The 14,545-nt window shown below is 39.3% G+C and overlaps 1 protein-coding gene across 4 annotated transcripts in view; it reads left to right on the forward strand.

The window, feature by feature from the left end:
* Positions 1-14,545, forward strand: part of ppp3ca (protein phosphatase 3, catalytic subunit, alpha isozyme) — a 38,848-nt gene that overhangs the window by 17,521 nt on the left and 6,782 nt on the right. For all 4 annotated transcript variants that reach the window (XM_065962998.1, XM_065962997.1, XM_065962999.1 and 1 more), the window contains 4 exons: positions 9,739-9,816; positions 9,947-10,041; positions 14,026-14,151; positions 14,275-14,352. In XM_065962998.1, coding sequence (XP_065819070.1) covers positions 9,739-9,816; positions 9,947-10,041; positions 14,026-14,151; positions 14,275-14,352 — 377 coding nt within the window. The remainder of the gene's footprint in view (positions 1-9,738; positions 9,817-9,946; positions 10,042-14,025; positions 14,152-14,274; positions 14,353-14,545) is intronic.

A 14,545-nucleotide genomic window follows, 5' to 3' on the forward strand; every position in this document is an offset into this window, starting at 1 on the left:
AAATGACTTCATTGGAACAAACAATCTTCTCGCTCATGGCCTTGTTTGCTTTTGTAGGTCTTATAGGAGGCTTTAGTATTCATTTTAATCTCTTTCATTACCAAACCATCACATCATAGTCTAAGTCTGTGGTTCCTAACTGGTCTAGCCTCGGTACTCACCACCAACTCCTTCATGAACATTCTCGACCAACATTTCTGCTCTTTTCAATCAATCAGATATTTAATGAAAAAATGTGCAGTTTGGACCTCAGATGGTCGAAAACATGTGACAGAACAAGGACACTGAACAAAACAAATATGTTTTAAAAAGGGCCTCTTTCACATTCTGGACCCACAGAAGCTCTGCGACCCACTTTGGGGTCCCTACCCACTAGTTGAGAACCGCTGGTCTAAGTTACTGACATAATAAATATCTCTTATCCTGATCTTAATAATTCACTTACATACGTTACAGAACATAAGAAATCACCTTTCACACAGTTACCAAATCCCAGTCTCCTTGATGAAAGTCGCTCGTTTGTCTGAGCCACTTACTGCCCTCATTTAACTGGAATGCTCGTCATACTACACGACCAAAACACCTCCAGCTACATATTAGGAAGTGTTGGTCTTCCAAACAAAAGGGGGACGTATATGACTACTGAAGGGTGAGAACATGCTTTTGCATTCATGCATCGATAGCCTGAAACCTTGTTTACGGCATCCTGCAGGCCATCACCTCCTTTAAATGCTGATCATATGGTGCACTGAATCCATTAGGTGTTCCCATGTGGCTCGTTGATGGTCTCTAATTACAGCTAAGACTTAAGAGAATGAAAGGCTGTGACTCACCCTGTGAATCTTTCAACCATAATTCCTGTCTCGCACACAAGGTAGGCCAAAAAACCCGTTGATCGTGAAAGAAAAGGGGCGAGTCATCAACATTCGCTTCAGCTTCGTTAGACAGTTGGTTTCAAACAGGAGATTAAAGAAAGGGGATAAAATGCATAGGACTAAAGAATCCATATTGATGACTTCTAATTCAATCCTTAAAGAGAACTGCTAGAGTAAAAGCCAAAATCAGACTGTCACACAGGCGCCTAGCAACTTAATATCAAAAATAGATGTTAAGATGATAAATTATAAATAGATATCAAACATTTATGACTCCCTGAGAAAAACCAAAAAGAACAAAACAAACAAAAGACACACACTTAACAGCCTATTATGGCTATTTCATGGGGAGTAGGGTTTGATTAATGAGACTGTGAATGATTTAATGGATAACTAGGTAAACACATCTATAGAGCCCATAGATTGTGTCGGCATCTGTGAGTATATAAGGGTCTTTTTCCTGTGGTTAACATGTGCTGAGGTTAAACAGATAGTGACGGTCAACAAGTGACAAAAACAGGTAGAAAAAGAGGATATCGAGGCTGGGGGGGGGTGGGGGGGGTGGTTGAGTTTGTTATGCAACTATTCATCCTCCATGACAAGGCATGCAAAAGGAGGAGGAGTGAGCACTGTCCTAATGCTGTTGTGAGATGGGAGAGAGCTGTGGGAAGTAGGTGGTGGTGTGGAGAAGAGATTAGGTGGCGCTTGTTGTGAGAGTTTTCTTAATGAAGGTTCAGAACAGTGCGGACCCCGGCGTGGGAGCTGCAGCTCCGCACAAATCACTAAAAAGTAAAGCTGGGAAGATCTCGTCCTCCACAGAGAGGAAATGACATTCTGTTTGCGCAGAGTAATTGCTGTTCATATTCACATTATTACCAGATTCTCATTGTGGTTAATGAAGAGTCAAATGTGGGTTGAAATGATACGGGAAGTTTCGTCCGCCAGATCACCTTGTTAACAACGGACCGAACAGTTTATGGTACTGCTGATATTTCCGGGAATAATGGCTGTTTAATTGATTTTTAAAGTTCCCATATTATGCTTTTTCTGGTTTTATATGCTCTTTAGTGTGTTTTCCAAGTGTCCTGTGTATGTTTAGGCACATCTATGTGCAAAAATTCAAAGTCCGCGGAAACGCGGCTTCTCCTACGTCCTCCTGTTAGCTGTAGCATTAGCCCCATGTAACGCTCGATAAAAATGTGTCAGTGCGGCGTCATTGTCAGTGTGAGATCACTGATCTAAGCCCATTGGCTCGTTGTGGCAAACCCTGCAGCTCATGTTGAAATTTCCGAGACGCGTGCTGAGCAACTGACCAATTACGACAGAGCGGATCGGCAGACCAATCAGAGCAGACTTGGCCCACGTGGGGTCTAACAGTGTGGGCTCAACAGAGTGTAGCTGACGGACTCAGAGCGTAGAGGGAGCAAGGAGGAGCAGTTCATGAAAACAGACTCTTTTTTCGGACTTTAGCTATTGTGAACGTACAAAAGTAGGTACATAGATTAAATATACGAACCCCAAAAAGGGCAGAATATGACCTCTTTAATGTGTTTGGTAAATAATGGACATTGATTTTTATTCCCAAAAAAATCAGCTGGCAAAGAACTAGGCCTGCACAAACTAAGGAAAATGCTCAGTGTTTTACATAATTGTTCATTATTGTGATGACAATATGTTTTGCGATACATAAACAAAAATTGAAAGTTTGCACTTCAACTATAACATGCAGTTCCCGTCTTTCTGCTGTCTGTTTTACACAGCACCTGTATTTTTAGCGTTGAGTCCTCTGAAACCCGAATCATTTCAAGGAGCTGAAGTCGAGCTCTTCTTTTAATGGCTGACCACATTTTCCTCCTCCTTCTTTAGCATGAACGCTACTCGCTACTCTTGCAGTCGCCACCAACTAATATGAGGTTGGATAAGTCAAGTAGCCTCATGTTTAAGTCAAAAGATGAAGCGTGCGTATTCTTTTTTTATGTCAGTGTGTTCCTCAGCACATATTCGAGGAGCGTTCAAGGTGATGTTCACAATAGGACTTTCTGAATGTCCCTTTACTCAATGGCAATTGTAAATCTGACGGAACACGTCTGAGCGCTAATCTAATGGCTGGCTTTGTTACTAACCTAGCATGAACTGAAACCAGTGATTGCCTGCAACACGTCAATCTTAAAAGAAAAAAGTGAAACAGCAGATGACACATGATTGAAAATGATGAATCCATTGTAAATGAGTTGGTTGAGGTCACCAGCACTCTTTGATAGTATTTCATGTAGCCTATAGAAAAAGGAGGTGATGGTCTTTAACTTCCCTCTTCACCGCTGTTGAATGGTCAGCAATAAGAAACCATCTATTCACAGTGAGCGAGAGAGACAGAGCCAGAGAGAGAGAGAGAGAGAGAGAGGAGCTTAGTGAGGATTATTCTGTAGATGTGTGGAGGATGCTGCTATTATAGTCATCTATCTCCCCGTGGCTTTGTTCTGCCTTCACTCTCAAACTTACCTCTCCATCATTATGACTCTTGCCAACTATACAGAGTGTATGCAGCAGAGAGAAACTCAGTCTCCTGGGGGATTTTTGGAGAAATGCAAGAAAATCTCTGTGTGAAGTAGAAGTGGGTATAAGGCTAAGCAGGTTAGGAAGAAAGAGGGTACATTAAAATGCAATCAGATACACTGCAGTTATTTGACTTTAAGCTATATTCTGACAATGACGGATTGTTGTGATACATGAACTGTACATGCAAACACACACTCGGGAGAATATGCCAGCGCTATCTGAAACCCTTACCTAAAAGAAAATCAATAAAGAGCATTTTCTCAAAAGTAGCCATACAGTTGCAGGCTCCTCAGAGAGAAGGAGAAGTTAGAAATAGATGTAACTAAAGGCCTATTTCATTGTAGCATTATACATTAAAGGCCTGTTTAATGTGTGTGCCTGATATTGGTTCTTCTGTATACTATTGTAGTTACAAAAAACTGGATACCTTGAGGTACACAGAATGTCAGAATATGAAAACTTAGCGACCCTCTTTTTAAAACATACTGTATGCTCAGATATTTTTAAGGAACTTAAACATGTTAAGTATCTAAGCCACTGGAAACCTAAATATAAACTTTTAACGATGAAATCAAGGTCTAATTTTGAACAGTTAGCATTAAAAAAAACTGTAAGAAAATGGTTTCAACCAGATTCTGACATCAAGTTCTGCTGAAATAGCGTTTGAATTGAGTGTGGTAAAGCTTGGATATTTCTTTTTACCAAAATTACGCAATACAGTACATTTTGCTCACCATGCCTCGTAAAAGCAGCTGTTTGGCTGTTTACACACAGTGTTAGCATCATCCACAAGAGAAGAGGTTACATCACAGTTAGCTTCTTTTTAGCAGCTTTTTTTTTTAGGTAAATTGGAAATAGATAAGTTCCATAATAACATGGAATGAGTAAATGCTACAGAGGCTTTGTTTAACATTACATTCATTAACATTAAAACTCAGCTAGCATATGCTAACTGCTAACCAATATGAAAAGAAATCACCTCTTTTTCCTCTTCTGATTGTTACTCCTATGACTCACACCAGAGACGGACTCTTTATAATTTTCAGTCAATAATCCAGTAACAGGCAAAGTGTTGGAGTTGAGGCAGTTCTTAAGACAACTGGCAAATCGCTACCCAGCTGTCAATCAGATCAGCCACGCCCCTTATTATGGAAAACTCTTGATGTAATCTAAACAGATGAGTTATGAACAAATTCACGCCCTGTAATGTTTTAAGAAGTAAATAAGTCAGAGACAAAAACTCTATTTGTTCGAGGCTGATTCCTTTGTTTTTGAACCAGCCTCAAGTGGTCACTCAAGGAACTGCAGTTTTTTTACACTTCCACATTGACTTCATTTTCAACATCGGACACTGTCAGTGAAAATGACTCAAACTTAAGCCTATAAGGCTGCACAACTGTTATATCTGGCAGAGTATACTTAGTGGAGCCACAGAGGCCATACCAACAAAGGGTTGACGAATGCTCCTAACAGTAAAAGAGCCGTGTTTGACGTTAGATTTTCAGGGCGTTATGAAGGTTTAATGCCACTGAGATGAGATGTTTGTAAAGCATGACAACACTCTAATCTTTGATATCATTTATGCATTTTCAATTTTTAAAGCCAGATTTAAGTCTCAAGTCATTTAACTCTGGCTACACGACACATGAATAGTTGATTTTTCTACGAAACACATTAGTAGTGTGCTATTACAATATTAAAGTAACAACCAACCAAGTGTCATTTCTTATTCACTGATGAACTGTGACTCTGTATGGTTATAAAATTAGTTTTTATATTGGGGAAAGTGAATAGGATGACCACTAGCCCGATGGACAGATGGATTTTCTTACAAGGAACAGGAAAAAAAAAAACCTTCTAGTTTCACACTCACAACACAGCACGTCCATCTCTCTCTGTCTCTTTCGCTCATACTCACTTGTCAGATTTCTCGCGCTCTCTCTCTCTCTCTCTCTCTCTCTCTCTCTCTCGCTCACAGGCTCACCGACACATAATTGTGTGTTTTCACGAAGGGGAGAGAAGGAATGTGAGCCGCAGGCAAGCAACGTGTGTGTACTGTGTTCCCTCGCAGTAATCAATAGATACCGTTGGAGTGGACAAAAAATAAATTAGTATATAGTGCATGTTGGGAGCTTTATTTTTATGGTGGTACTGGAAGTCTCTGCCCGTACTGTGAAACAGTTGCTATACTTAACCACATTTTTTTTAATAAGAGTGATGCAAAAAATTGCCCTTTTTTTTTTCAAAAGTTAGAAATGTGTTGTGGAAGTGTTTTTAATAGCAACAGTTATATAACGGATTCTGAGAGCAGCGTTTTGCTGTTCTATCAGGGTGCGTTGTCAGCCATCATGGAAAAGAGCCACAGCATATTCATGTTAGTGTGTAACGCAGCTATTCCTGAAATGTATATATCGGCCAGCAAGGGGGTGTCTTTCATGCGACCTAGATATATGAAGATGACACAGTTTCGCCAGGTGCTCAGGGCACAGCAGTCTCCTTGTTTTTTCAGCACAAACGGTTGAACATTTAAATATTTTAAACACTTGTGAAAGTTTGATGGGTCCGTGGATGGCAGCGACTGTGAGAAAGAGCCGGATGAGAGGATTGTTGCTGGGGAGGATGTACTGTATGTTTACTGTAGGGCTGGATAATGATGGATGTTTAAACAACTCAACTGTCATCTTTGCATGGTGTATAAGGTACTCAACAGTTTTATTAGCTATTAAATAATTTGAAGAAATGTTAAATAAAATATCAGGTTTTTGGAATGGCTGCCTTTCGGAAGTTGAGCTTTTTTAAGTTTAAAATGTAGTTTTTTACACTATTGGCCAGTTGAAACAAGTGATTTGGAGACGCACACTTTGGCTCTGTGAAAATGTGAAGGACATGTTTACTATTATTTGACGTTTATTGGCTGAAAGTCAAACAAGTGATTTTTGTTGCCTGCGAGGTAACATTATTATTTTTATAATCAAAGACAGCACTGGCTACCATTTTTTATAAAGGTTCAAGGTGTCTACTTCCAGTCTATATGGATTTGACTGTGTAAAAGCAGTGAACATGGATCTTTGTGAAGAATAATCAGCAGATTTAGAATCTAAGATATTGTTCTGGTCTCTATACTGTATGTAGGTTACATACACTTTTAAGAGTAAATGATCAGAATTATGACTTAAAATATGTCCTGTTGTCAGTAAAGACTGGCATTTGAAAGGAATGCACAACATGTCTGATTTACATGCATGTTGTTATCATTGGAGCTTTGTGAACTACTATTGCAGCATTTTGCAGGTCACATATTAAACTTATTTTCAACCAGCTTAAATTAGTCTCAGAGTTCCCCAAAACATGTCTGTTAAGGCTCTTGCTAATAATCCACTCAGGTCCTGTATTTGATCAAGTCTATAAACCCCTCTATTTCAGCCGTGCTCAGAACAGGCTGTTTCTGTGTCTGTAGCTTTAAATGCAAACGAGCTGTGTCTGACCACGCCCCTCTCTGGAAGGGATCGTGTGGCTCAGGCTTTCTTGTCCATGCCCGATTGTTTTATTGTGAGAAGGCAGACTCAGAGGACAGAAAAAATACCTTGCTGTGGGAGTGTCACCCACCTGGAAGAGGGGTTACTGCCCTTTGTGATGTCATCAAGGCAAAATCTCCAAATAGCCTGTTTGAGCACACATTTTCTGAAAAGTGGATCAGGCCAAAGACGGAGAGGTCGGACTTTTCTTATAATTGAAAACTCACAACCCAATCCATGGACATAAACCGCCCCCACCCCACCCCAGAACACACAAACAAACAAACACACACACACACACACACACACACACACACACACACACACTCACACTCACACACACACTCACACTCACACTCACACTCACAACCAGAGAGGAGGTACACATATTACAAATAGTTCATCCTAACATAATATGTCTTTGATGAGCTGGATGCAAGAAATAAATGTTCTTTCCAAAACAACCAAAGCCCAGAGAAAAGATGGATCGAAATGGTGTCGAGTATCATTTTAAACAAGCTAATCAAACCGTTATCTAGCATCCATTTTTCTAACTCATGAGACTCATTTTGAATTATATGACATAACACAACCTTTTAGGTATTACATAACGACTGTGATGAGAGCTGCTAAATGTTGGACTACATTAACGCTGTGGCTGGAAGTGTCCCAATTCTGATTATTCGTCCCTCCTAGGTGAAATGGGTCTAATGTTACTCTCCTAATGTATGTGTTCATTTATTTTTGTTTGAAAATAAATCTGATCTACACATAGGCAACTCCACTCTGAACTGTTAAATATGAGTTATGACACATTTATCATCATTTGTTCCCCTATGGACCATCTGATGGCGTGTCTGTCCAGAAAAACAGGAGGTCAACTGCTGCTATTAGCCAGTGAACATATTAAAAGTCCCCCATTTTTATCAATCTTTGGGATTTGTTGCTGTTATGAGCAGTTCTAGAGAAGTTGTTTAAAGAGTAATATAGACTCTTTGAAGCAGGTTCATGATATATTTTGGCTTTAATCAATAGAGATGTGTTAATTTGCATAGCTTTTAAAAGCCTAAACAATATTATATAGGTCACTTTTGAAAATAAAAAGCAGCATTTTTTCATTGCATAGAATTCCAGGTTGCAGGAGGTAGCATAAAAGTATAAATTTATTTACCAAGCGGTAACCGTTGGTCTTGAAAAATTAAACCGCTAGGAGAGAAAACTGCAGTTCCTTAAGTGTCCACTTGAGGCTGGCTGTAAAAGCCAAGAAATCCTCATTAGGTCCCATCTTGAAATGCCCATTTTTACAACAGACGTTTACAGCCTGAATCCAAAATTGGTTTTGTTTAATATTTCTAATTTCTTACTTTGTTAAAACTATAAGGGGGGACATTTTATGTTCTTTTTTTGTATAATTCATCTGTTTGTTTATATTGAGGCATAGAGTTTTGCATACATTTGCATAAAAATGGATGTGGTCTAGTTGACTGTGGCTGGCCAGCCTTCTTAGTTTGAACTCTTGTCGAAAGTTAGGTGGAGGTAGCATTACCAAATGGCATCAGCAATCGTTGGGCTTCATATTACCTCTTTATAAGGAATGGAAGAAGTCTCAGTGACTTCCCCGGTTCGTTTCTAGAGTCAATGGTATTTACTCACAGTTGGACTATCCACGGCCTAAAATGAGGCTGTGAAGTTTAAAAGATCACAACGAAAGACCTCGTACAACTTAGAAGATATAAAGAGAGAAACGAATGGAAAAGCTCAAAAGAATGAAATATGTTGCAGAACAGATCAGCCCTCCTCGCACTCAATAGTCATAATTCACCACCATAAACAAACAGCACTGAAAAAGTGTGTGCGCCAAGAGATGACCAAAAGAAGAATGAGCTAATAAAAAACAACATAATAATTCACAGATTCTTTAAGAGAAATGCAGTTACGGACATAGAGTAGGTAAAGCTAGGAGTACAAGAGGAGACACCTCCCAATAGAAGGAAACCTTAAGTGAATCAGTGATTGCAAGAATCACAGGGGGCAGTAAACCCTTATGCAGGAGTCTCCGTGTTCCCTAAACTGTCAACAATTGCAGACAAAAATCTCCACTCCTGGCTTGTAGTGCAATTTTGTAGCTGACAAAAATGACCGATGAATGGGGCTGTGAAATTTGTGTGAAGCAGAGAGAAATATGGGGCGAACAAATTATTCCCTCCAAAATGTTATCCTGAGGCAACATAATATCTTACCGCTTAAAAAAAGCTTCCTGAACACGGTTTTTCAGCAGTAGTGGAGCAGAAGAGTTATGGGCAGCTTCTTGCTCAGAGTAGCCAAAGATCAGTTTATGCAAACAGTGGATTAGACAGACAGACACACTGAAGGTTGCAGCTTTTTGATGCCATGTGTGAGTGTAGCGGTGTTTTCTGCCTGGCTCCTCTTCCTTTCAGGCATTTTCCTGTCAGGTTAGAGCTGGGGGGCAGGAAGCGCTGACTGGGTTAGTTTGTTTTTCACTGCAACAGGTAGCATGTAGATTGTTTTTTTCACGCCCTTGCATCATCATTGCAAGTCTTTCATGAATGCATTTATAAGTGATAAATCTTTGTCTGTTTTCTGGTGAGTGAAACCGAATGTGAAATTAGTGACCTGCAGCTTACACGGAGTTCAGTTTTTATGATGTTAAAAAACAGTTTTATAAAGTCATGTTTTACTAGTATTGTAATTGAACTGTACACTGACAAACTCTGTTGCCAACAGTTTTAGTGATGTCTTAAACCTTTTTTTTGTGTGTTTTTCTTTTACAGTTATCCAGCTGTATGCGAGTTCCTACAGAGCAATAACCTATTATCAATCATCCGAGCGCACGAAGCACAAGATGCCGGGTAGGTCACCTTTAGAAAACACCTAAAAGACACATTTCAAAGCCACACAAAGAAATTCGGATGTTTGCACAACTAAGAACAACATGTCCTTTTTTCTGTCTTTAACCTCCACTTTCCCCTCCCTGTGTAGCTACCGGATGTACCGCAAAAGCCAGACTACTGGATTCCCATCTCTCATAACCATCTTCTCAGCGCCAAACTACCTGGATGTTTACAACAACAAAGGTCAGAAAGTCTCTTCATTTTAAGCCCTTCTTTGTTTCAGTTTCATTTGCAGTTCTGTCGTCTGTTTCTAGTAGCATCTGTATCGTAACACTGTTTGTAAAAGACAAAGGAGGAGAAGCGCTGCTTGGTGTGTTTTGAGTGCTCTTCAGATACTTCTGTGCTTGTCTCTTCTTCTTGTGAAGGGCTCATTGCATGTGTAGAATGTGAGTTTAAAATAGCCAACCTTGACTGAGGTTCCCTGATGGAGACCTAAGTTGGTCGCAGCACATCTGCTATTTTAAACACGTACTGCCCTGCAAGATAAAAGGCACTTTAATTTTTGCACAAATCCTACATTGTGCCTTTATTTTGAAAGGTGAAATGAATTTTACATTTTCAAGTAAGATCACATTCTACCAATGAAAGGAGCCTTCACTAAATGAAATAACCCTTTGTTGTGTCACAGAAACAAGCAATGTGAAATAAATATACCCCTGTTAAAAAATGGATCTTTCCTGTTAATTATCATATAATTTCCATTGCTATGCAAAGGGAGGCAGGCTTTGAGAAATGCTTTTACTGCTAAATTAAACAGTTAACAGCAAAACCCAGTGTTGTGAAAGGGATGCCCTAATTCCTGTATATCTGTAACACCTGAACCTCTGGCATTTCATTACATCTGGGTGAGATGAAATGAATACACACTTTGCAGTGACAGAAAGGCTACCATGAGCTCCTCTTACTTTCATGTTAAAATGGGTTTTCGTGGCGCTTACTGGATTGTAAGGGTTAATGTAACTGCGTTTTGCTCGTGAGCGGGCTGAAGAATGCATCAGGGAGCCCCCGTTTGTTTGTGTTCTAAGATCTGTGTCCTGGTTGCTATGGGCTATGGGAGAAGGGGAGCGTGGGAGGGACTGTCGGCATCGCTGACTATCTCCATGTGGCTTTATCCCTCTTGATGTAACAGTGTCAGCAATCCCTGGCCTCAGCGAGGCCATCTAGTGGCTAAATATCTAACATTCTGCTTTGTCTCTGTTCCCAGACTGCATGTACAGAGGGGGCTGTTTGAGAAAAAAAAAACACAGCCACATTAATGTATGCTGGTTCACACATCAATGAACCAGCATACATTAATATACAACATTTATATAGGAGACATGTAGTCCATATGGCTATGACAGTGAATTGTGAATAGTGAATTTCCTGCACAGTGCAGAAATTTAAAAAATGGCAGTATGTGTACGCTGCAGACATTTGTTGAAAAGTTTTTCTCTTCCCTTTAGGCAAATGTCATAAAAACACTGGATTCTACTGAGCATGTCTTACAGACGCATTATATTTTACAAACTGGTCATTATGTAACAATGTGCAATGTTTGGTTCTTTCTGATGTGACAGCCTCTGCAGCAGAGGCTTATTTAAGTTACATGACAAAATAAAAAGGACAAACCAGGCTGAAAGAGACACATGCGCCAAGTGACAGAAGCTACAACACCAGAGTTTAGTTGTAATTAGGTTTTTATAGGTTTAGTGTCACTTAGTCGTTGTCATCACGGGTGTTTAAGTCCTCTGTTTAGATGTGTCTTCTTGCTGTTTTTTTCTCTCTGAATATACTATTTACTGGAATGGTGAATAGACTTGAGCTTGTATCCTGCTTTTCTAGCCTTCTGACTACTCAAAGTGCTTTTTACACAGTAGGTCACACCACTCATTCACACGCTGATGGCAGAGGCTGTCAGCGTAAAAGGTTCATCAGTTCATTCTTTTCAACTGAATTGAAAAGAATGAGATGAATGAAGAGACACCAACTGATTTGCTGCATAAATGGGATAAAAACATCAGTTCAAACTGTAACTGATAATCCTTTTATCATTCATACGGTCAAAATTTGGTCTCCTCCAAAACTCCTGTATGGAGAAATAGACTATTATTAATGGTCTTACAGAAGAGTCATTTTAAAGTGTGGTCTGAAGATGGCCTAAGCCACCTCTAGGACTGCTATAAGGAGGGTGTCTCCGTGTGTCTTGAACAGTTACTGCTTGACAAATACAGATTTTTTTTTTGGCCATCTTCAATTATGAGATTTTATAAGGGTCATTTACAAAGGGCAGGTGGACCTTGCCAACCCTGACTTCTGTGGTGAAATGATTTAAGAGTCAATAACAATTATTTAGAAGTGCTTCTAAGATAAATTAGGTTATTATGTCTTAGGGATTCCTGATCTGAACAGGTCTAGGCTCAGATGGGAGAAATACCTGGGGATAAATCTGGACTGGAATTTAAGGGGCGGCTTGTGCAGAGATAGTTTAGGTAGGACCACGCATAAAGTGCATTAATCCAACCCCATATGGACCCTCTGTTTTAGACGTGTGTTTGTGATGCTTTACCGAGCATACATGATGATGTTGTATTCCCAATGGACCCTGAGGTTTGTCTACTGAGTCACTTTAGAAAATATGAATCTTTAAAAGCAGACATGCCATTAAACTGACAGAAATGTTGCTGGCTGCTGGAAATCAAATGTCTACATTACTACAGGACTTTAATAGCTGTACTGTATACCTTAAGATAAAATAACTTATCATTTAAAGAAATCAGAGTAAATAATTTTACAAGACATGGAAACCCTTTCTGGATTATATGAAAAACATCCCATCATGATAGACTGTATCACTGTCTACATGAATATCACCCATGAGGTGATAAACGGACATTTGCCTCTCATTGTCTAATATTGTTGTTGACTAAGTTTCTTTTTGTAACCTATGTGTCTTTTTATTGTCTGTTGTCTCTAATTTTGTACTGTGGTGTCGATTATTTTGAGTTTTCTATTATTGCTTTTTTTTTATTTAAATAATGCAAATTTTTCTGTCTGTCTCTGTGTTTAAATTTGAAAAATTTTAATAAACTACTCAAAAAATTAAATAAAGGGTCCATCAGTATTAACAGTATGGGGTTCAACCCTCCGACTTTCCGGTTCAGAGTCGACCAACTGCACCAATGAGCCACAGCCGCCCCATGTGACTCAGTGGTAGTAATTATGTACTTACCATACATCAGTATCAGATCAACATGCATTTCATTTAATGATCAACGCTTCAATTAGAAAGGTATAAAGTGAAAAAGAAATCCAAATCATTGTCTTTAAGATGCATCAGCGTAGAATCTGAAATTGCCATGGCATGTCACAAAGTTTCCAGCTGAGCATATGCTCAAGGCAGATAACAGCAAGCAACAAAGAAACATCCACATATATAAATAAAACCACAAATAAAATAGTAATGATGAAATATTTTGTGTCCTAGAGAAATTATGGAGAAATATTTAAAGCATTATGCCACATGTAAGCACAAGACTTCAGATAACATACTCAGGAAACACCACAAATCTGAACTGGCACTCAAAAAAACAATTCTGCTTTAACCTCATGCTAGCTTCATTTTAGCGTATGTAAAATGAGGCATTTCATTGGCTGGTGTATTTTTCTTTCTCTTACCAAAAAATGTTTGTTTATTTGGATGAGTTGAGTTACAATAATGGTAAATAAGATTGAAGATGTTTATTCGACTCTAAATTGCTGTAGGTGTGAATGTGAGTGTGGCTGGTTGTCTGTCTCTATATGTCAGCCCTGTGATTGACTGGTGAACAGTCCAGGGTGTACACCGCCTCTCATCCAATGACAGCTGGGATCGGCTCCAGCCCTTGCGACCACGAACGGGAAAAGCAGTATAGAGAATGGAAGGATGTTTATTCTGAGAGAATATAAATCAAAGTGATTGTAAAACAATGTTTGCCTATGATTTGATATTATATTGGTCACAGGCCCCTGAATTTAATCCATTTAAATCCTATCAGGTTACACTTTTCAGAAAATGTATGTAAAATAATCACGTGATCCTGACAAAAAAGTGCTCACTACACCAACAGGCTCTAAGATTGAGCACGTTTCAAGAGGAAGTTTTGACCTGTGGCTGTGTCTTCTTCTTCTTCTTCTTCCTCCCAACAGCTGCTGTGCTGAAATATGAAAATAACGTCATGAACATCCGACAGTTCAACTGTTCACCCCATCCCTACTGGCTGCCAAACTTCATGGACGTCTTCACCTGGTCTCTGCCGTTCGTTGGAGAGAAAGGTATCAAGTGTTTCCAGAAAAAAAGTCTTCTGATGTCTTTGAGGTCTCTCGAATGTAACTGATCACTGCGGCATATATCGCTCAATGACAGCAGCTCTCGTCTACACTCTGTTTCCTCATCAGTCACAGAAATGCTGGTGAACATCCTGAGCATCTGCTCTGATGATGAGCTCATGAATGATGAAGACGAGATCTTTGATGGTAAGATGCTTTGTAAACAAAGACTAAAACATTGATTTCTGTTATTTTCAGATGTGCATAAACAGCTCAAGTCCGTACACTAAATCAGGTCTTTAATGGAATAAGAACACAATTGAGCTGTTCACTTCCAAACTATTAACACCAAAGATTGTGTGTTTCCTTATGTAGGCCAAATGAAATGATGAATTGTTCT

Source organism: Labrus bergylta, chromosome 14 (assembly GCF_963930695.1).
Source record: "Labrus bergylta chromosome 14, fLabBer1.1, whole genome shotgun sequence".
Classification (NCBI taxonomy): Eukaryota; Metazoa; Chordata; class Actinopteri; order Labriformes; family Labridae; genus Labrus; species Labrus bergylta.